The sequence below is a fragment of the Xenopus laevis genome, chromosome 7S, assembly GCF_017654675.1.
Source record: "Xenopus laevis strain J_2021 chromosome 7S, Xenopus_laevis_v10.1, whole genome shotgun sequence".
In the NCBI taxonomy this organism is placed as follows: Eukaryota; Metazoa; Chordata; class Amphibia; order Anura; family Pipidae; genus Xenopus; species Xenopus laevis.
Window position 1 is genome coordinate 108,745,900 of NC_054384.1, and position 23,041 is coordinate 108,768,940.

General features: G+C 41.7%; 1 protein-coding gene across 2 annotated transcripts in view; it reads right to left on the reverse strand.

Annotated features, from left to right (window-relative positions):
• Positions 1-1,281: 1,281 nt before the first annotated feature.
• The window catches only part of hpn.S (hepsin S homeolog), a 41,247-nt gene continuing 19,487 nt past the window's right edge, over positions 1,282-23,041 (reverse strand). For both annotated transcript variants that reach the window (XM_041571733.1, XM_041571734.1), the window contains 12 exons: positions 22,849-22,928; positions 20,921-21,022; positions 18,106-18,147; positions 15,455-15,584; positions 11,465-11,587; positions 11,087-11,127; positions 9,630-9,795; positions 7,970-8,160; positions 6,346-6,441; positions 5,297-5,439; positions 3,636-3,800; positions 1,282-2,163 (listed from right to left, as the gene is read on the reverse strand). In XM_041571733.1, coding sequence (XP_041427667.1) covers positions 2,125-2,163; positions 3,636-3,800; positions 5,297-5,439; positions 6,346-6,441; positions 7,970-8,160; positions 9,630-9,795; positions 11,087-11,127; positions 11,465-11,587; positions 15,455-15,584; positions 18,106-18,147; positions 20,921-21,022; positions 22,849-22,864 — 1,254 coding nt within the window. In that variant the 5' untranslated portion in view covers positions 22,865-22,928 and the 3' untranslated portion in view covers positions 1,282-2,124. The remainder of the gene's footprint in view (positions 2,164-3,635; positions 3,801-5,296; positions 5,440-6,345; positions 6,442-7,969; positions 8,161-9,629; positions 9,796-11,086; positions 11,128-11,464; positions 11,588-15,454; positions 15,585-18,105; positions 18,148-20,920; positions 21,023-22,848; positions 22,929-23,041) is intronic.

The window sequence follows — 23,041 nt, forward strand, 5'->3', positions numbered from 1 at the left end:
TGTGCTCTGATAAACTTCAATCACTCTTTACTGCTGTACTGCAAGTTGGAGTTATATCACCCCCTCCCTTTTTCCTCCCAGCAGCCAAACAACAGAACAATGGGAAGGTAACCAGATAGCAGCTCCCTAACACAAGATAACAGCTGCCTGGTAGATCTAAGAACAGCACTCAATAGTAAAATCCAGGTCCCACTGAGACACATTCAGTTACATTGAGTAGGAGAAACAACAGCCTGCCAGAAAGCAGTTCCATCCTAAAGTGCTGGCTCTTTCTGAAATTACATGACCAGGCAAAATGACCTGAGATGCACCTACACACCAATATTACAACTAAATACACTTGCTGGTTCAGGAATGACATTTTATATTGTAGAGTGAATTATTTGCAGTGTAAACAGTGTCATTTAGAAATAAAAACTCACCATAAAAATCAAGACAAAATCCCTTTAAAGACACAGGGGCAATTTGTTAGGCAGGTTAATGATTAATACTGCTAATCCCTTGCCCCAGTCAGTATAACTTTTCTACTAAATATAAACATACCTGGGGTACCTTGCCAGGACCATAATACCATGGTTCTTTGGCACCAAGCTTCATTGCATGAGATTGGACTGGAACCATGCAGAATTCTCTAGTCTCTCTACTGTGCATTCTCTGAGCCCGAGCCCATGCAGGGAACACTGGTACATGCAGCAGCTTCATGATTTTGTTGATCTCGTCATCCTCAGTTGTAGATCACCTAATACTTTCTAAAGGGATACTGTCATTGAAAAAATCTTTTTTTTCAAAATGAATCAGTTACTAGTGCTGCTCCAGCAGAATTCTGCTCTGAAATCCATTTCTCAAAAGAGCAAACAGATTTTTTTATATTCAATTTTGAAATCTGACATGGGGCTAGACATATTGTCAATTTTCCAGCTGCCCCAAGTCATGTGACTTGTGCTCTGATAAACTTCAATCACTCTTTACTGCTGTACTGCAAGTTGGAGTTATATCACCCCCTCCCTTTTTCCTCCCAGCAGCCAAACAACAGAACAATGGGAAGGTAACCAGATAGCAGCTCCCTAACACAAGATAACAGCTGCCTGGTAGATCTAAGAACAGCACTCAATAGTAAAATCCAGGTCCCACTGAGACACATTCAGTTACATTGAGAAGGAAAAACAGCAGCCTGCCAGAAAGCATTTCTCTCCTAAAGCGCAGGAACAAGTCACATGACTGGGGGCAGCTGGGAAATTGACAAAATGTCTAGCCCCATGTCAGATTTTAAAATTGAATATAAAAAAATCTGTTTGCTCTTTTGAGAAATGGATTTCAGTGCAGAATTCTTCTTTTTCCATGACAGTATCCCTTAAGGATTAATGTAGCACCTGACAGTTTGATTAAATGCAATAAGAACCGCACATGAATACCCTTGTATGTGATTAAAATCAAAGGTAAGGCACATAAACCCAAAGTCACTTTCCAACAACATGTCTATATGTATATACTGTATGAGGATAGTTGAGTGCTACTCCATGCTGTAAAGGGCTCAGTTACTCAATCTTTAATCAAGTCATATCAATTATTTTTTTCCGTCATTGAATGTTCATGAAAAAAGCCATGTTATTCCTTTATTTTTCCTTCAGCCGCAACAAATTGGAGGATATGGAGGTTTCCCAGAATGCACTATGAGTTATTTCCTTAGAAAGCAGGTTTTACATCGATGGACCATCATCCGTTGTGTTCCTGCACCTTGAACCCTGATTTCATTCTAGAATTTTCTGGATGAGCGTTGGTCAGGGTGTAGAAGTCCCTCAAACCAGGAACATACTTGGAGTAGCGTAATTCACAAGTATGAATAGGCATATACAGTACAATTAAAGTCTTAGTTCAGCCACAGGGGTGCAATAAAAGTGCCCCTTATTTCCCAGAAGTAACTTGGTATTGAACTTGAATTGTAGCTCCAGTGTGACATCCCTGTGACTATGAGAGTAGCTCTGTAGAAGAAGGTTATGATGCAAATTGCAGTTCTTATGCCTTCATCTTGTCATTGTGTGGAAGATGAAGTTCTGCTGAAGGCCGACGCTGGTCACAGGCTGAAAATGAGTGGGATCTTGACAGTCTGAGGGTCTCCATGTCTAGTTATGGCATCTCGATGATCCCAACTACATCTGATTTTGTCTGAAAGGGGCACAAAGGGAAACAATTTAAATATAGCACAATTGCCGCTTGATATTATCTAAAAGGCAGCTAATCAGGCAGATGTTCAGCAATGGAGAAGGCGTTTTTAGAGAAACTCTCATTTCTTGCCAGGGACATGAACTTTGGTCAAAAGTTAGAGGACACCTGCCTGTCCAACATCTGATTCCAAAACAGAGGGTATTAATATGAAGTTGGTCCTCTCTTTGCAACAACCTGTACCTCTACTATTCTTAGAAGTCTTTCCACTAGATGTTGAACACAGTTGGTGGGACTTGCTTCCATTCAAGGGGTGGTTCCCCTTTAGTATGTTATAGAATGACCAATTCTAAACAACTTTTCAATTGGTTTCCATTATTTATTTTTAATAGTTTAATTATTTACCTTCTTCTTCTTCAGACTCTTTCCAGCTTTCGAATGAGGGTCACCTACCCCATTGAAAAACAAATGCTCTGTAAGGCTGCAAATTTATTATATTGCTACTTGTTATCACTCATCTTTCTATTCCAGTTCTCTCCTATTTATATTCTAGTTCTTATTAAAATCAATGCATGGTTGCTAGGGTAATTTGGATCCTAGCAACCAGATTGACCCCTTTCATATGCAAATAGATGGGCACTGATGTTGGTCGGGGTTGGCCAGGGCTGTATTTATATATAGGCATCAGAGGGCCTGTAGAAATACAAAATTCATATACCGATGCACAGTGATGGGCGAATTTCTTCCGTTTTGCTTCGCTGGAAAATTTGCGAATTTCTGAAAATTTTTCAAAAAAATCATGAAAATCTAAATTGACACCCATGTCCAATTTTGGACGCGAGTCCAAAAAGGCGCAAAGACGCAACTTTTCGGATGCGCGTCCAAAATGTTCGTGGGAGATTTGCAAATTTATTTGCCGGCGGCGAAATGAGGAAATTCGCCCGCAAATTCATGACAGGTGAAATTATTCGCCCATCACTACTCATGCATTTAAATTAAAAAGCTAAATTTATTATGACATTAAAATTAGTGATGGGCGAATAAATTCGCCTGGCGGGAATTCGTTATGAATATCCTCATTTCACCGCCTGCGAATAAATTCGCAAAACTCCTGCGAAAATTTGAAAAATTGTAAAAAAAAATGTGGACGCCCATTGACTTTAACGTGAGTTCCGCAAATTTTTCACCGTTTGTGAATTTTTCGGTGAAGCGAAAACGGGAGAAATTCGACCATTACTAAATAAAATCCTTTAGACCCAGCAAAAAGATCTGAAAATGCAGTCGGGAGAGGAGCACCCTGATAGGCTTCCTTAGGCCCATCTATTATGATGTGATCCTTGACCTGGGGACAAATGATAAGATTAGTCTGATTTTACCTGCGACATGAGTGGCCAAGTCAGACAAGATCTGCTTATTTGGAGTTATTGGAGTCACAGTGAAGCCCAGTACCATACCCCCCCCCCCCCAGTACTTACCTTCATGGCCCTGTAGATCCAGTACTGGTACTGGTCCACCTTGGCATATACCCCGGGTTTGTTTGGCATTGCACATCCTATGCCCCAGCTCACTATGCCACACAGACGCCACCTTGAAGAGCGCGACAAAGTGTCCTCACACACAAACGGACCCCCGCTGTCCCCCTGCAGGAAGAAAAAGTCATTAATGTTTTAAAGGAGAACTATCGCGAAGATGAAAACTTAATATAATATTCAGCATACTGAAATAAGAAGTTTTGTAAATATAATCAATTAAAAATTCTGTAATGTTTCTGAAATAATCAAGTTTATCTTCACTATTCCTCTCTCAGCATCTGTTTCTCTTCATTCTCTCTTCATGCAGCAGTTGGGTGTCAGATATTAACTGACAGTTAGATCCAATATATCTTATAGGGGGGCTCCTTTTGCCTAGAAGATGTATTAGATCTCACTCTATTAAACTCACCAGACATCATGTCTCTCTACATGCAGAATTTGTGCAAAAGGCAGTTATTTTGTTAGATTTTGTTTCAATCAGTTATTTGAGTGAGCTCTAATACATCTGCTAGGAAAGGAGCCCCCCTATAAGCTATATTGGATCTAACTGTCAATAAATATCTGACACCCAACTGTTGCATGAAGAGAAACAGATGCTGAGAGAGGAATAGTGAAGATAAACTTGATTATTTCAGAAACAAAATAAGATAGAAATTCTCTCTTCATGCAGCAGTTGTGTGTCAGATATTCATTGACAGTTAGATCCAATATATCTTATAGGGGGGGGGGGCTCCTTTCTTAGCAGATGTATTAGAGTTCACTCTATTAAAATCACCAGAAATCCTGTCTCTCTACATACAGGATTTGTGCAAAAGGCAGTTATTTTGTTAGATTTTGTTTGTACCGGAATAAGTCATTTGAGTGAGCTCTAATTCATCTGCTTGGAAAGGAGCCCCCCTATAAGATATATTGGATCTAAAGGTGGCCATACACGGATAGATCCGCTCGTTTGGCGATGTCGCCAAACGAGCGGATCTCCCTCCGATATGCCCACCTTGAGGTGGGCAATATCGGGCTGATCCGATCGTGGGCAAACGGGCGGTCGGATCGTGGGACCGCATCAACGAACAGATGCGGCCGCGATCCGACGGGATTTTTAACCCCATCCGATCGAGATCTGGCCGACATTCGGCCAGATCTCGATCGGGGAAGCCCGTCGGGGGCCCCCATACACGGGCCAATAAGCTGCCGACTTGGTCTGTCGGCAGCTTTTATCGGCCCGTGTATGGCCACCTTTACTGTCAATGAATATCTGACACCCAACTGCTGCATGAAGACAGAATGAAGAGAAACAGATGCTGAGAGAGGAATAGTGAAGATAAACTTGATTATTTCAGAAACGATGCAGAATATTTAATTGGTTGTATTTAGAAAGTTTCTTATTCCAGTGTAATGAAGATATATTACATTTTTATAGTTCCCCTTTAACAATCCATATAGCTTCATTTAGCCATCAAGTTGCTCTTAAAAAGGATTTAAGGTTATGTAAATGTGGCTCCATATTTTTCATGTTCGCTGTTGGAGTTTTCCAGCACACAATTACATCCACCCTCCAATGACTTGGTCCTACCCTATTCCTTGTCCCTCTTGTTGAAGCCAATTACCTGACAGGCGTCGATCCCTCCTTCTGCGTATCCCGCACAGAACATCTTCCCTGTAATCTGATTTATGTAATATTCGGGCTGGTTGCACACGGAGCTGCTGATTATGGGAACTGACGCCTCCTGCAGTATCTCCGATTGCTGGCCTGTGGACAAGAGCCAGGGATTGGACAGGTTTTATTATTTACATTTACTATATTGGCCAATCAGAGACATTCGTCTTAATCTGGTCAATTTAATTCTTCCATTAGGCACAACTGAAAATCATGCAAGCGGAGTGCCCAATCCCAAGCAGTGAATACCCAGACTAGATAACTACATTTACAGCCTAGAACCCCACCCAGAGCATTTCTAGCTTATACATAATTATTCCTATTGTACTCTTGACTTACGTATGACTCAATATCGTTGATTGACCCTTTATTTTAATAAAACACAATACAACATTTTGGATGAAAAAGGCCGCAGCTTGTTTTTATTAAACTCACAAGCTTAAGAAAAGTTATCCACCCACATTCCCACATTATTATTATATAATAACATGAATAAGCTGTGACATTGTAAAACAATAGCCGCTTAAGGCTGCATAACATTCAACAGTAGCTTATAATGAATTCACATTACTCTTCATAACCAACTCGTTCTCCAGCCTAAGCTCCAGCCTCCACCTTAACACTCCAGCCCCCTTTTTGGCTACCCATTAGGGCAGCCCCACACCGCCAAATCTGCGACAACCTACCCCTTATCCTCCGTAATGGGTGGGCGGGCGGGAAACACTGCTTCCCTTGACTTCCAACAGGTAAGACTAATTTCTCCCGCACTTTCTCCCCCCTCTTATAGTCTCCCTTGCCCCTCCTTTGCTCCAATTCGCCTACAATCCCCACAATGCACCACCAAACCATTCCTCAATTCCTATTCGTCCCTAAGTCATGCCTTACTCCGTTCCACCTGTCCCAGGGTTCCTCCATAGGCCTCTTTTGTATTGGGGTAGAATTCAGCAGATTCAGACTAAAGTGCAATAGTCAGGGTATAATATGCCCCTCGATACTCACCATAATATTGCAAATTGCCCCACCCTGTCACTGTGCAGATCTTCCCATCTATAATCTGTTGCCCCAGAGCCGGAAGGCACACGGGCTGAATGTATTCTGCAATGATGAAAACATAATAATGGTTTGGAGAATCGTGATTGGCTGCATGAATGCCTAGTAGCGTGCCATTCGCTGGAGCCATAACAAAATCAAAACTTCTTAAAGGGGATCTAAAGCTTCGCCTAGTGCTGGGGATTGTTCACCAAGGTTTTAGAACCACCGGCACCCAAGTTATTTTAAATATTAAAGGGATACTGTCATGGGAAAAAAAGTTTATTTTTTTCTAAATGCATCAGTTAATAGTGCTGCTCCAGCAGAATTCTGCACTGAAATCCATTTCTCAAAAGAGCAAACAGATTTTTTTATATTCAATTTTGAAATCCGACATGGGGCTAGACATATTGTTGGACATTCACTAAGATTCGTAGTTTCGCCAGCGCTCCGCAAATTCACTAAAATCCAAAGTTGCGCTCAGGGGTAGCGTAAGGTTGTGCTAGCGTTGATTCGCTAAGCGAAGCGAAGTTATACTAGCGATGTTTAATTTGAATACGGCGCCAAATTCAAATTTCAATGGAGGAATGCGTAGAATCACTACACAAGCCTGGGAAACCTCCAAAACATCAAATAAAATTTTTATTTTGCCCTACACATGTGCCCACTGTATAGTTAAGTTGCCATGAGTCAGGAAATGTAGGGGGGAAGGAGGGGAGCCCCAAAAAAAATTTCGATCTTTTTCAGCCTTTTTTTGGGACTTGGAAAAAATTTAAACTTTTTTTGAAGCAATTCCTATCTACTCTATTGCGATTCGCCTGGTCTGAGGTGGCGAAGGAAGTCTGGTGTAAAAGGTAGCGTTCAGAACACTGCGCGCGTTAGTGAATTTGCGTAGTTACGTCCGTTGCAAAAACGTAAGGGTGTGAAGTAACACTAGCGAATTTACGCCAGCGTTCGTTAGTGAATTTGCAAAGTAACGAAAATGACCAACGCTAGCGAATTGACGCTAGCGTTAGGTGCTTCGGCGCATAGTGAATTTGCCCCATTGTCAGTTTCCCAGGTGTCCCCAGTCGTGTGACTTGTGCTCTGATTAACTTCAGTCACTCTTTACTGCTGTACTGCAAGTTGGAGTGATATCACCCTCTTCCATTTCCCCCCCCCCAGCAGCCTAACAACAGAACAATGGGAGGGTAACCAGAAAGCAGCTCCCTAACACAAGATAACAGCTGCCTGGTAGATCTAAGAACAGCACTCAATAGTAAAATCCAGGTCCCACTGAGACACATTCAGTTACATTGAGTAGGAGAAACAACAGCCTGCCAGAAAGCAGTTCCATCCTAAAGTGCTGGCTCTTTCTGAAAGCACATGACCAGGCAAAATGACCTGAGATGCACCTACACACCAATATTACAATATTACAACTTGTTGTTGGATTAGGAATGAAATATTACACGGTAGAGCGAATTATTTGCAGTGTAATTTAGAGATAAAAACGACACCATAAAAATATGACAGAATCCTTAAATGCCTGTTATGAGATTAAATCTACATTTTACTAGTCTCTGGACAGATACAAAACAAAAAAGAAAGGTACCTGTGAGTGTGATGGGACTGGCTAAATGCACCAGGGCAATGTCGTTGCTGTTCTCCTCACTCTCTGGGTTGAAGAAGGGTAAGTAGCCAGAATGGTATATGATGCCTTTGACTCCCTGCAGTTTGCCTCTTGGTGAGAGCTGGGATACTGCCCCCGCAAATACACGCCACTGGCTCACTAGCCGATTCCTCCTGCAGAGAGAATTATAAAACATATGTAGAGAGATACAGTACATTGTCAGGCATTAAAGGGGAAGTAAAGTGTAAATTAGAATAAGGCTAGAAATGCTGTATTTTGTATACTAAACATAAACATGAACTTACTGCATCACAAGCCTAATCAAACAAATGATTTATGCTTTCAAAGTTGGCCACAGGGGGTCACCATCTTGTAACTTTGTTATACATCTTTGCAAGACCAAGACTGTGCACATGCTCAGTGGGGTCTGGGCTGCTTAGGGATCGTCATAAATGATCAAAACAGCACAAGTCAAATAATATCTGCCAGAAGCCGATACAGCAAGACTGATTAATAATCAGAATATACAGACTGCACTGGCTCCTGTGTTGTCATGTAATCTAATGTGGATTTTATAGTTTTTGTATTGTTTAATACAAACTTTCTCCAACTCTGCAGAACCAGTAGCCACAATCAACAGAGAGAATTGACTAATCACCTGTTTAAAAGCAAACACTTGATTGATTGCTATGGGTTACTAGATCTTCGCAAACTTTCTTTTGAGAGAATGTATAGGGCAATCACCCCCATGCTTATCTTATTTGTAGTGATGAGCGAATCTGTCCTGTTTCGCAAAATACATTGAAGTCAATGGGCGTTTTTACCCGTGACAATTTTTACGTGCTCGACAATTTTCTTGATCCAAATGCATTAAAGGAGAAGGAAAGGCATCGTACACATGCTGCACATGCAAGTAGAACAAAGAGCTGAACTTTAACTAAAAAGTCAGCTATTTGTTTCAACTGCGCATTAGTGATGGGAGAATTTGCGCCATTTAGCTTCGCCGAAATTTCACGAAACGGTGAAAAATTCGTGAAACAGCGCCGGCGTCTCGTTTTTTTGATGCCGGCGCCCATTTTTGATGAATTTTTGCCGCGAATTTTCACGGGCGTTTTACAAATTTATTTGCTGGCGGCGAATCGCGCAAATTCGCAGTGAATTCGCGCCTGCTGAATAAATTCGCCCATCACTACTGCGCATGCGTTTGCCCCGGATATTTGAAAAAAGAAGAAGCCGGAAGAGAATCTCTCCGTGGTGCTCACTGGTATAACCCGGGTAAGTCAATACAATCACTTGGGGGGTGCCAAACATTCAGCACCCCCAAGTGTACGAAGCCTTTCCTTCTCCTTTAAAGTCAATGGGTGTTTTTTCTTATGGCGACTTTTTTGTCCTAATGCATTAAAGTCAATGGGCGTTCTTTCTTATGGGCGTTTTTTCGCTGCAAATTTTCGCCACAGTTTTGCAAAAAATTCACACATGGCGAAATATAATTTTTTTTACAGCATATCCATTACTGGCGAATAAATTTGCACTTGCAGATGGTCGGGGGGGGGGGCTGTGTCTTTAGTACAAAGTGAGAAATGAATGCTTCCTGAGGATACTCAATGAAACATGGCTTTGCAACTAAACACTCTTTACTCACTCTGGGAAGCAGTGTGCAGCCGTCAGCACCCACTCACTGGAAATCAAGGATCCTCCGCACAGATGGGCACCATCATATCTCAGGCTGACCTGCCATGGCCACCGACCAAGGGTGGCATCTTGTCCTCCTACGATTCTGTCAATGGCCAATTTCCTACGACCACAGTCTGCAGATCCATAAACAACAAGAGCAGTGGTTTGAGCTTTAGACAGTGTTTCAAACCCACCAAAATACAATCCAAATGGTATATCCTCTAAAAGTAAAGATTCGGGTGGGATGTCCCTTGGGGTTTCAATGTCTTTAAAGAGGCTAGGTTGACTGGTCTCCATATTGTCTTATTTATAATTGGCTTAAGTTTCATATATTGATTCTAGTGAGCTGGTCCAAGACTTTATCTCCATGAATCAGGGGTGCTTCGCCAATGAGGCAAGTTGAGGCTGTCGCCTCAGGCGGCAGCACCCCACTAGGTACCAGGGGCAGCAAAAATGCTGCTCCTGGTACTTTAAGAGCGAATTTCCAGGGGGGGCAGCAGCAACTGCTGCTGCCTCAGGAGGCGGAGGGGCCTGGATCGCCCCTGCCAGGAATAGTTTATCATCTTTTTTAAAAGCTTTATGAGCTCACCCCTACAAAAACATTTTCTGTTGACTTTAATTCTCACTCCAAAACTCCCAAAATCAGGGGGCCGTGCCTCAGTCTCCCCAGAACAGACCTAATTTGACCCAAAGTCTAAGAATGTTCCAGTAGTCCTGCAATTTGGGATTGTCCCATTTTATGAGGGGAAGTGACAGTATGATATCACAGATTCCTACCTTTGCTCTACTCTACCTAGCTTCAAAGCATGTTCAAGAAAGACAAACACTTAAGCTTAACATTTTTAACCAACACAGATGCAAAAGCTAATGGCTCACAGAATCCACTTTTGCTATTTATATGTACTGCCAACATTCCCACTGATAATGGACAAGCACCAGCAGAGGTTTCCCTGTTGAATAAAATCAGCAGAGGTTTCCCCTGTTGAATAAAATCAGCAGAAGTTTCCCTTGTTTGATCAGTTCAACAGTTGTTTCCCTTGTTGAAAAAATCAGCAGAGGTTTCCCCCTGTTAAATAAAATCAGCAGAAGTTTCCCCTGTTGAATAAAATCAGCAGAGCTTTCCCCTGTTAAATAAAATTAGTAGAGGTTTCCCTTGTTTGCTCAATTCAGCAGAGGTTTCCCCTGTTGAATAAAATCAGCAGAAGTTTCCCCTGTTGAATAAAATCAGCAAAGGTTTCCCTTGTTTGATCAGTTCAGCAGAGTTCCCTCCAGCAGGATCAGAAGTGGATTCCCCTGTTGAATTAGATAGGCATCCCCCCCCCTCAAAAAAAAAAATGGCATGCCCCATTAATGTGTATCACTGGTACTTTTCCCTAGGCTGGCTCTTACCTTACTGGATCCATAAAATGTGAAATATGTTGTTACCTTGACACTGCACAGAGAGAAACTTGCTACTTGGGCATTCACTGAGGAAACAAGAAAACAGAGGCCAGTTAATAATGCTTGACCTGGAGGTACAGAGACATCCCAAAAACCATGGACCCTAAATTTACAGATGTGATTGTCAGACAGCAGCACTAAAACTCCTATAAGGACTTTGCCGTGAGTCAAGGTTCATTATTACTTGTGTTACAGACTGGTCAGCTCTTGGCTGGAGATCATGTGATCCATATAATGTAAAGGTTAGATCCCATAGAGAGCTGGCAGTTGTATGAATGTGACTGAGCACAGTTAGAGGGTTAAGACACATCTATAAATCATATGTCTGGGCCCACACATTGCTGCAATCACATAGACACTTACCAGACTGTTAGGATGTCTACAAGCCTCTTGCCACTGCTGATCTGAGGCTCCCGCACACAATAATACCCTGATGTACCATTGGTCCCTGATGTTTCAACCCGGAGCTCCTGATGAGACACTGACCTGAGAGAAAGAACTTACAGTCAATAGATTCTAAAGAGCCAATCACAGTATCAAGTAGCACCTACTGAACTTTATTATCAGTTGACTAGAGGAGATCTGGGCCATTACACCAGCCACTAACTGTAACAGCCAATCACACGCACATTATACAAGACATGAATGTTTCTATTGGGCCCATGTTTCTGCTCTTTCTGTACACAAATAGCACAGGGATGTGGTTCTGATAATTTGGAGGCAAAACGATCACCATGAAGAACCCAACCCTCTGTGTTATATGGCATAAGTGGGTTTAATGTGTTTAGATATTCTGTGTTAAACGAGAAAACCAAAGTGGTTTCAGCTGTAGGTATTGATGTAATATCTCTGTTGGGGTGCCCAAATTTATGCACCTATGTAATTTTGTTATTAATCCAATAAACTTTATGTCACTGCTGAAATACTACTGTTTCCATAAGGCAAGTTATATATTAAAAGGAAGTTGCTACTTTGAAAGCTCAGCCAATGATAAAAAAAACTCCAAAGAATTAAGAGGGGTTCCCAAACTTTTTCATATGACTGTACATTGTAATTTCCAATCAAAAGCTGGGTTGCTATTAACTGCTGCACCACACATTACCTTGCATTTTGTAAAGCTGCAGAATCAACAGTTTTTCAATGGAACTAACAATTTTGGGGGAGAGTCTTTTGGTTCCACCATTTTGGTCCCATGATTCTCCCTTTGACCAACCTATGGGTTAGGCCTAAAAGTATTACAAATTCTGGTTCTCTCTCAGTCCAGCCACACCTCAATCAACCAAAACCGTTTCTTTATCCAGATCATAACATACATAATATACAATAGTTAGTAGAATTAAGTCAAAGGCAAATGGACATAAAGCAGGGAATTCACAAAAGTGTTGATATTGAGACAAAATAAAAGTGGAGATAAAAGTGTTGGATTTCCCACCTAATTCACAAACCTCTCCATTGTTGTGAACTTGTCTTTTAAACAGACAGTTTTTTGATTTTGTCCTATGCACAAAATTTTAAAGCGAAAGTAAGTCTAAAAGAGAATAATGCTACAAACGCTGTATTTTATATACAAAACATAAACATGAACTTACTGCACCACAAGTCTAATCAAACAAATGATTTATGCTTTCAAAGTTGGCCACAGGGGGTCACCATCTTGTAACTTTGTTATACATCTTTGCAAGACTAAGACTGTGCACATGCTCAGTGTGGTCTGGGCTGCTTAGGGATCGTCACAAATGATCAAAACAGCACAAGTCAAATAATATCTGCCAGAAGCCGATACAGCAAGACTGATTAATAATCAGAATATACAGACTGCACTGGGTCCTGTGTTGTCATGTAATCTAATGTGGATTTTATAGTTTTTATATTGTTTAATACAAACTTTCTCCAACTCTGCAGAACCAGTGGCTGGAGCAAAATAATCTTCCAAATAGAATCCCAGTTTATCTGTTTAAATCTGGCTCCATGATCTTTGTCCCTGCAGCTGAAGTTGGAAACAGTAAAGGGGATGTAAAGGCAAAAATAAAATCCAATACAAATCTCTACACAGTCGCCGACTGCTCTACAGGGAAACAAACAAAGCTGCTTGAGTTCTGCATGGCTGGGAAGTAAGGCGGGGGCTCCCCTTGCTGTTCATAAGTATGATTGTTTCCCTGCAGAGCAGTTAGGGACCGTCTGACAATTCCTATCCACAGCAGTAAATGAAGGGAGAATTTCACTGCATACAATCAGGTTTCTTATAAAAACGGTACACATTTTTTAACTAAAGTATATTGGAGTTGGTTTCTTTTTCATTAAAGTAAAAATGGGATTTTATTTTTTTGCCTTTACATGCCCTAAAGGAGAAGTAAAGGTTAAACGTAAGTAAGCTTTATCAGAAAGGTCTATATATTGCTGTTGCTATATTGCTGCTAAAACTAAAAAAACTAGCTGGAGAAACATTTTACTCCAGTTTACCAGAACTTTTATTCCAAAAATTGGCTCTCTCCACTATTGTGAATTCCTCCCAAATGTCCAGTTGCCTTTGACTCAATTCTACTAGATCCAGTAAGGAGAACATTTCACCTAGAGATGTTTTTTCCTTCTATTGCTGAGCACACTTATGCTTTTTATTGATGGGATGTTCCACAAATATATGATTTGAATCACAGAGAAAAGGAAGAATCTGCTCCAATCTGATAGTATTAGAATCAGCTATTTGTTCCATCCCAGATTCATTAAGCCTTTTGGCAGCCCTAGGTTCCGGCGATGGCTGATTTGGGTCATCGCATTTCACTGAAACAAAAAGCTTTATTGATTCTGTGGTCATGCCGATCTTACCATGAACGATTAGACCCTGGAAATGATGAAATATGAACTTAGCACTAGCTGGTGGCCACCATCCAAGGAACAGACCTAACAATTCCCATGCAAGCAGTGATACAGAGAAGTAAGTTTTAGTTTAACACAGGGAAGAAGAGCAGCTTTCGGAAGGGGCCTTCAACTACACCAACAGAGGTGTATACAATCTCTTTGGGTCCCTCTATGCCAGTGATCCCCAACCAGTAGCTCGTGAGCAACATATTGCTCTCCAACCTCTTGGCCTTGGCTCCCAGTGGCCTCAAAGCAGGAGCTTCTTTTTGAATTCCAGGCTTGGAGGCAAGTTTTGGTTGTATAAAAACCAGGTGCAGTGCCAAACAGAACCTCAATATAGGTTGACAATCCACATAGGGGCTACAAAATGGCCAATCACAGCCCTTATTTGGCAGCCCAAGAACAATTATCATGCTTGTGTTGCTCCTCAACCCTTTTTACTTCTGAATGTTGCTCACGGATTCATAAGGTTGGGGATCCCTGCTCTATGCTAAGGTTTGCAGTAGGGATGCACTGAATCCACTATTGGGGATTTGGCCGAATCCCTGAATCTTTCATGAAAGATTCGGCCAAATACCAAACCAAATCCTTATTTTCATATGCAGATTAGGGGCAAGAAAGGAAAAAGTGGAGAAACAAATTTTACTTCCTTGTTTTTTGATGAAAAGTCACACGATTTCCCTTCCGGAAACTAATTTACATATGCAAATTAGGATTCTGATTCATTTCTGCCAGGTACAAGGATTCGGCCGAATCCAAATCCTACTGAAAAAGGCAGAATCCTGGCCGAATCCTAAACCGAATCCTGGATTCGGTGCATCCCTAGTTTACAGATCCTATTGAAAATCATGGACACATCTAGAAAGTCCAGTCAGAAGGGTTGCAATTACTGGAGCCCAACTTTTATTAGAAGTGTCCCTCACTGGCCAAGTGATTTGGTAGCCTTTGAAGGGGTTGTAATTCTTTAAGTTAACTTTTAGTATAATGTACTGAGTGAATTTCAGAGCTTGCGATTTCAGACAAATTACCCTAGCAACGATGGATTAAATTGAAATAAAGACTGGAATATGAATAGGAGAGGCCTGAATAGAAAGATGAGGAATAAAAAGTAGCAATAACAATACATTTGTAGCCTTACAGAACATTTGTTTTTTAGATGGGGTCAGTGACCCCCATTTGAAAGCTGGAATGAATCAGAAGAAGGCAAATAATTAGAAAACTATAAAAAAAAAGAAAAATGGCGGCCAATTGAAAATGACGGGCAATTGAAAAGTTGCTTAGAATTGGCCATTCTATAACATACTAAAAGTTAATTTAAAGGGGAACCACCCCTTTGAGCCAACTGACTACGTTCCGTAAAGTAGGGAAGCTGTACAGGAATAGGGTGCACGTGTTATTGCTCCATTCTACTGAAAGTTGAAGTATAAAGTGATGGTCACATTTAGGGCAAGAAACGAGTTCAAATTCTAGACGTGGACTAGTGGTACTTTTTCAGACCTGATGAAGCCCATTTCTTCACAGCTCAGCGTCGCCACCTCTGGGTTAGAGAAGGAGGAGCAGACCAGACGCCACACCTTTTCCTTCTCATCATACACTGACAGGCGGTGGTCCGGGAGGTTTACCTGGACTGGGAGAAGGAAGTTAAAGTAAGAATCAAAGCATGGGATAGTGGCGGCATCAGATTTCAGTGACAATAACCATCTATTTATAAGCAGGGCATCCTTTAAAGGAACAGTAACACCAAAAAATGTAAGTGTTCTAAAGTAATAAAAATATAATGTACTGTTGTGCTGCACTGGAAAGATTGTGTGTTTGCTTTAGAAAGATTACAATAGTTTATATAAACAAGCTGCTGTGTAGCCATGGGGGCAGCCATTCAAGCACAGGAAACACAGTAGATAACAGATAAGTACTACTATAGTTTATATAAACAATCTGCTGTGTAGCCATGGGGGCAGCCATTCAAGCACAGGATACACAGTAGATAACAGATAAGTACTACTATAGTTTATATAAACAATCTGCTGTGTAGCCATGGGGGCAGCCATTCAAGCACAGGATACACAGTAGATAACAGATAAGTACTACTATAGTTTATATAAACAAGCTGCTGTGTAGCCATGGGGCAGCCATTCAAGCACAGGATACACAGTAGATAACAGATAAGTACTACTATAGTTTATATAAATAAGCTGTTGTGTAGCCATGGGGGCAGCCATTCAAGCACAGGATACACAGTAGATAACAGATAAGTACTACTATAGTTTATATAAACAAGCTGCTGTGTAGCCATGGGGGCAGCCATTCAAGCACAGGATACACAGTAGATAACAGATAAGTACTACTATAGTTTATATAAACAAGCTGCTGTGTAGCCATGGGGGCAGCCATTCAAGCACAGGATACACAGTAGATAACAGATAAGTACTACTATAGTTTATATAAACAATCTGCTGTGTAGCCATGGGGGCAGCCATTCAAGCACAGGATACACAGTAGATAACAGATAAGTACTACTATAGTTTATATAAACAAGCTGCTGTGTAGCCATGGGGCAGCCATTCAAGCACAGGATACACAGTAGATAACAGATAAGTACTACTATAGTTTATATAAATAAGCTGTTGTGTAGCCATGGGGGCAGCCATTCAAGCACAGGATACACAGTAGATAACAGATAAGTACTACTATAGTTTATATAAACAAGCTGCTGTGTAGCCATGGGGGCAGCCATTCAAGCACAGGATACACAGTAGATAACAGATAAGTACTACTATAGTTTATATAAACAAGCTGCTGTGTAGCCATGGGGGCAGCCATTCAAGCACAGGATACACAGTAGATAACAGATAAGTACTACTATAGTTTATATAAACAAGCTGCTGTGTAGCCATGGTGGCAGCCACTCAAAAAATACAGGTAACACAGCTGATAAAAAATAAGCTCTGTAGTATACAATGGGAATGTATTTGTTATATTTATATAAACTATAGTAGTACTTATCTGTTATCTACTGTGTATCCTGTGCTTGAATGGCTGCCCCCATGGCTACACAGCAGCTTGTTTATATAAACTATAGTAGTACTTATCTGTTATCTAATGTGTATCCTGTGCTGGGCTGCCCCCATGGCTACACAGCAGCTTGTTTATATAAACTACAGTAGTACTTATCTGTTATCTACTGTGTATCCTGTGCTTGAATGACTATAATCTATTATTCCATCTATTTAGCCACTTTTTTCCTATAGAAATAGGGAATGGCCATGAAATAGGACAAATCATTAGCAACATGAGGGGCCACTGACACCTGGGCCCACCGGGAGTTTCCCACCCCGTTCGTGCCCTCCTACCTGCCCCCCGTGTGTGCGATTCACTTGTAAACTTTGCAAAGTGCGACCAGGGCAGGAGGAGGCATTTTTGGGCAGCAGGGACAGCGGTCGGGACTGGGCTGGTGGGGCCCGTGAGCGCCGGGTTTTTTCCTGGTGTCCCGCCGGCCCAATCTGACTCTGCCAACAACTGTCCCTTCAGCAGGAATTCCTAGTGTCCCCAACATAGCTGATGAAGCCATAGGTTTGTTTTCCTCTGTAGAAGTGTTGAATTAGTATAGGGGAATATCAATGCGGAGACTGGTATCTCTGTACAGACTATAAGCAAATGAAGGGGCTGCTCTTGCTGAATTCTGCTGAATTTCCCGTAATCTTGCTGACGGCCTATCAAAAGAGCCATTGTTCCAGCACAATCACCGTCAGCAACATTGCTCTCTCTCTAATAAAGACACTTTGCAAGATGAAAGGCTCCAGTGCCCTGGGTACGTCTGTTGTGGAAACAATAAGAGACTTCACTTTGGTTATTACTGCTCCCCAGTCTGGTCTCTTATCAATACGACATCTGCGAGTCGTTACTGCTGAGATCTCCTTAGTCTTTCTGCTCCCCTCCAGCAGCTGGTGGCTGTATAGGGCCCTAAAAATGACAACACCCCAGGCCCGGACTGGCAATCTGTGGGGCTGCTATAAGGTCCCATTGAAAGTCAGTATTTAGTGGGCTGGTGCGGCTGTTTGGGCCTCTGTGTACCTGAAATTCCAGGGTCTATTTTAATTCTCAGTCCGGACCTGCGGCCTGCCCTGTATAATTATAGAAGAGGCACTTACCTACGTATAGGTTCTGGTTTTCGTTCTTCAAAACATATGTCACTAAAATCACAGAACACACGGGTTAAATTACGAGGAGGAGTAAATGGGAATAGTGATGTAGTTAACCAACAGCTCATATTCCCTGAGTAGCCAAATAGCAGCAAAAATATTTATAGTATATCACCTCCAATGACTCTATTTTAAGTTAAAGGAGAACTAAAACCTAACAATGAATGTGGCTAAAAATGCCATATTTTCTATAGTGAACTTAATGCACAAGGCTAAAGTTTGAGCTTGTCAATAGCAGCAATGATCCAGGACTTCAAACTTGTCACAGGGGGTCACCATCTTGGAAAGTGTCTGTGACACTCACATGCTCAGTGGGCTCTGATTGGCTGTTGAGAAGCTAAGCTTAGGGCTCGTCACTAATTATCCAGCAGAAAATGAGCTTCCCTGGCTGTAATATAAGCTGATGCTACAGGTTTGCTGATTATTCAATTCTGATGCTAATTGCACTGGTTTCTGTGCTGCCATGTAGTAATTATGTGTATTAATTACTAATCAGCCTTATATTGTGACATTTCTATTCTATGTGTACTGTATATTGTGAGTGGGTCCCTAAGCTCAGTAAGTGACAGCAGCACAGAGCATGTGAATCAGTGAATCAGCAGAAAAGAAGATGGGGAGCTACTGGGGCATCTTTGGAGACACAGGTCTTTACTGCTAAAGGGCTGTGGTTGCCTTGGGCTGGTACAGAAGCACAAAACATCATGTACCTACCTATTTCTTTAGTTAGGCTTTAGTTCTCCTTTAAAGGGTCAGTACACCAACGAGCTTTAGATTTCCTATGGCCACATTCCTTGTTGTCCCCATTTCTTCACTTCCCCTTCCACTTATGAGCCCCCTCTTTTCCCCTTTTCTGTTACCCCTTTCTTTTGGGCCACCCTCAACATAAATTCCTTTTAACCTTTGGGCAACATTGCTGCAAGGATGGAAAAACAGATATGAATAATTCATGACCAAAGCTCTTGAGAAATTCACAATGATCCTCTATGGGAAACTAATTACATAATGAAATTGTAAATAAATACAGTAAGGAATATGAAACAATTTTTTGTTTATCTATAAATACCTAAAACATGCCCGTAGATTAAAGGATAAGCTCAGCTTTAAAAATTTCACTTTAGACTCATGCCCTGTCTGTTAGGGGTTACTCCATTTTAAATTATATTCCAAATTCAAGAAATTTTAGATTATATTGAGATTATAAAGGAAAATAAATAATTACCGAAATGAGACTTATTCACAGTTTATACACATTCAGGTTATGGAAGTCTGGGGTGTATGTGTTTCAAGAGGCCGGATAAACTGCTTTCAACAGCTGTTCCATTTACCAGTAACTTTTGAATATGAGCCATGACTGTGTAAGGGAAGATGCTTAGAATTGTATTTTCTTTCATGTTTTTCTTAGGGGGAATTTCCCTTTAAAATAGAATATTTTTAAATATTTATCAGATTAATCCAACTTCCTGCTTTAAACATATTCCAATTAAAGTGATTCTGTCCAGTGATGGGCAAATTTGTCCCATTTTGCCTAGCTGAAAAAATTGTGGATTTCCTATGAAATTCGCGAAACGGCAAAAAATTTGCGAAATGCGAATTTTGATGCCCGCATCAATTCTGATGCTCGTATCATTTTTAACACCGACATTAAAGTCAATGGCCATCCGAATAATGTTGATGTGTGACTTTTTTGATGCGATTGACTTTTCAACGCGAGTCCAAAATTTTTTGAAGCCGGCAAATATTCATGCCAGTTTTGTGAATTTATTCACCAGCGGCAAAACACAGAAATTCCCTGTGAATTCGCGCCTGCCAAATTTATTCGCCCATCTGTCATGATTTTTATGGTGTCATGATTTTTTATTGTCATTTTGCCTGGTCATGTGCTTTCTGAAAGAGCCTGCACTTTAGGATTGAACTGCTTTCTGGCAGGCTGTTGTTTCTCCTACTCAATGTAAATGAATGTGACTCAGTGGGACCTGGATTTTACTATTGAGTGTTGTTCTTAGATCTACCAGGCAGCTGTTATCTTGTGTTAGGGAGCTGTTATCTGGTTACCTTCCCATTGTTCTGTTGTTAGGCTGCTGGGGGGGAAAGAAGGGGGTGATATCACTCCAACTTGCAGTACAGCAGTAAAGAGTGATTGAAGTTTATCAGAGCACAAGTCACATGACTGGGGCATCTGGGAAACTGACAACATGTCTAGCTCCATGTCAGATTTCAAAATTAAGTACAAAAAAATCTGTTTGCTTATTTGAGAAACGGATTTCAGTGCTGGAGCAGCACTATTAACTGATGCATTTTGAAAAAAACGTTTTCCTGTGACAGTATCCCTTTAAGGTGTGCTTATTAGAAATCAAAATCATTTCGCTGAAATATAAGGGCCAATAAATACAAGTATTGGTCATTGTTTCCTTAAATTCCAATTAGGGATGCACCGAATCCAGGATTCGGTTCGGGATTCGGCCGAATCCTTGTGCCTGGACGAACCGAATCTGAATCCTAATTTGCATATGTAAATTAGGGGTGGGGAGGGAAATCACATGACTTTTTGTCACAAAACAAGGAAGTAAAAAATGTTTTTCCCTTCCCACCCCTAATTTGCATATGGTCGGTTCGGTATTCGGCCGAATCTTTCGCAAAGGGTTCGGCCGAATCCAAAAAAGTGGATTCGGTGCATCCCTAATTCCAATGTCTCAAAATATTTAGTGTGATACTGGATTAACAGCCGTGCAGACAGCATTTGGGGTGAGATATTTTGTATTCTTACCTACAGCCCAAGCTATGACCCCAATTCCAGCCAATGAAATGATAACACAGAGCGTCACTCCCAGAATCCTCTGCGAGGTCCAATGGCAGCCTTTGCTCATTCCTAAAGGAGCCGATGAAGAATAGCAAGTAAACGACAGAGGGAGAACAAGTGGAATTTGGGGCAGACAAGGGCTGGGGACACAGAGGAAAGGTTACGGGATACAATTACCCCCGGGGAACAAAGGGAACAGGTTGCGAGGCAGAATACAAGTGATAACAGGAGGAGGGTGTCACACAATACAAAGATAAGGTTTCACTTTCTCATGTACATTATGAAGTATTCATAGAGCACTTAATACCCGCCCCGCAACGACAGAATAATGAACATCCAACTGACACCCAACAGCTTCCTTGTTATCTGTAATTAGCTGCTGACTGAGGGAAAGCTCAAGGAATAGCCGAGGGGAGGCCACATTTTTCTCATATAAAAGTTACAGGGTCACATTTCATTAAATTGTCTGTAGAATAGAAAAGGGGCCGGCAATGCTGCAGACCCTACTAGAGACCAGTGCCATTTGATTTTACTCTTAGAACTGTATTACAAGTTGATTTTTAAGGAGAAGGAAAGCTACCGAAGCTATTTATTGCCAATAGATTAGCCACAATAGTACAAGCTATAACACTATATTTATTCTGCAGAATGCTTTACCATACCTGAGTAAACAGCTCTAGAAGCTCTCTCTGTTTGTTTAGGATAGCAGCTGCCATATTAGCTTGGTGTGACATCACTTCCTGCCTGAGCTCAGATTACAGCAGTGAGAGTAGGGGAGAGGAGCAAACTGAGCATGCTCAAGCCCTAGCCCTGGAGGTTTAAGCTGAAAACAGTTAGTCTGATACAGAAGCCCATGAGTACACAATAGAAGGAAAGAAATGTGCTGTTTCTTTTGACAGAGGACTCAGAGCAGCATTACTTTGAGGGATTACTGGTGTATTTATATAGACCTTTCTGATAAAGCTTACTTTAATTTTAGCCTTTCCTTCTCCTTTAAGATGATATTTCCCATTAGACAAGGACTGGTACAGAGGGTGGTTGTTAATGGGACATTCTCTACTTGGAGTAAGGTTCTTAGTGGGGTCCCCCAGGGCTCAGTATTGGGTCCACTTTTATTTAACTTGTTCATTAATGACTTAGGGGAGGGGATTGTAAGTAATGTATCAGTGTTTGCAGATGACACAAAACTATCAGCCCAATTAATTCCATCCAGGATGTGGCACTTGCAACAGGATCTTGACTAAAGGTGGCCATACACGGGCCGATAAAAGCTGCCGACAGACCAAGTCGGCAGCTTATTGGCCCGTGTATGGGGGCCCCCGACGGGCTTCCCCGATCGAGATCTGGCCGAAAGTCGGCCAGATCTCGATCGGATGGGGTTAAAAATCCCGTCGGATCGCGGCCGCATCTGTTCGTTGATGCGGTCCCGCGATCCGACCGCCCGTTTGGCGAACGCTAGGATCCGATCGTTGGGCCCTAGGGCCCACGATCGGATCAGCCCGATATTGCCCACCTCAAGGTGGGCATATCGGAGGGAGATCCGCTCGTTTGGCGACATCGCCAAACGAGCGGATCTATCCGTGTATGGCCACCTTAACTGGCAATCTGGGCAGCTGAGATAGCTCATAGTACAAGTTGATCCAGGGACTGGTCCCATTGCATTTTGGAGTCAGGAAGGAATTTTTTTCCCCCTCTGAGGCAAATTGGAGAGACTTCAAATGGTTTTTTTTGCCTTCCTCTGGACCAACTGGCAGTTAGGCAGGTTATATATAGATTTAAAAGGTTGAACTTCATGGACGTGGTGTGCGTTTTTTTTCTTTCAACCTAACTTACTATGTTACTATGACTGGCTGAAATCAGTACAAGAAAGCTCTTGGTTCATACAACCCTCTTACCCTCTTTCTCCACCATTTCTGGCGATGGGAGATGGAACCGCACGGAGTCTGTATTATACACTGCCGTATACCCCGACACCCTGCAACCAAAGCACAGGTTACTTAATAAAGCTTATGTCCTTCTCTTGGCCCATTACAGGAGAACTCACAGGGTTAAGAGTGTACCCCTTATTGCTCATGCAGAGAAGGCTGT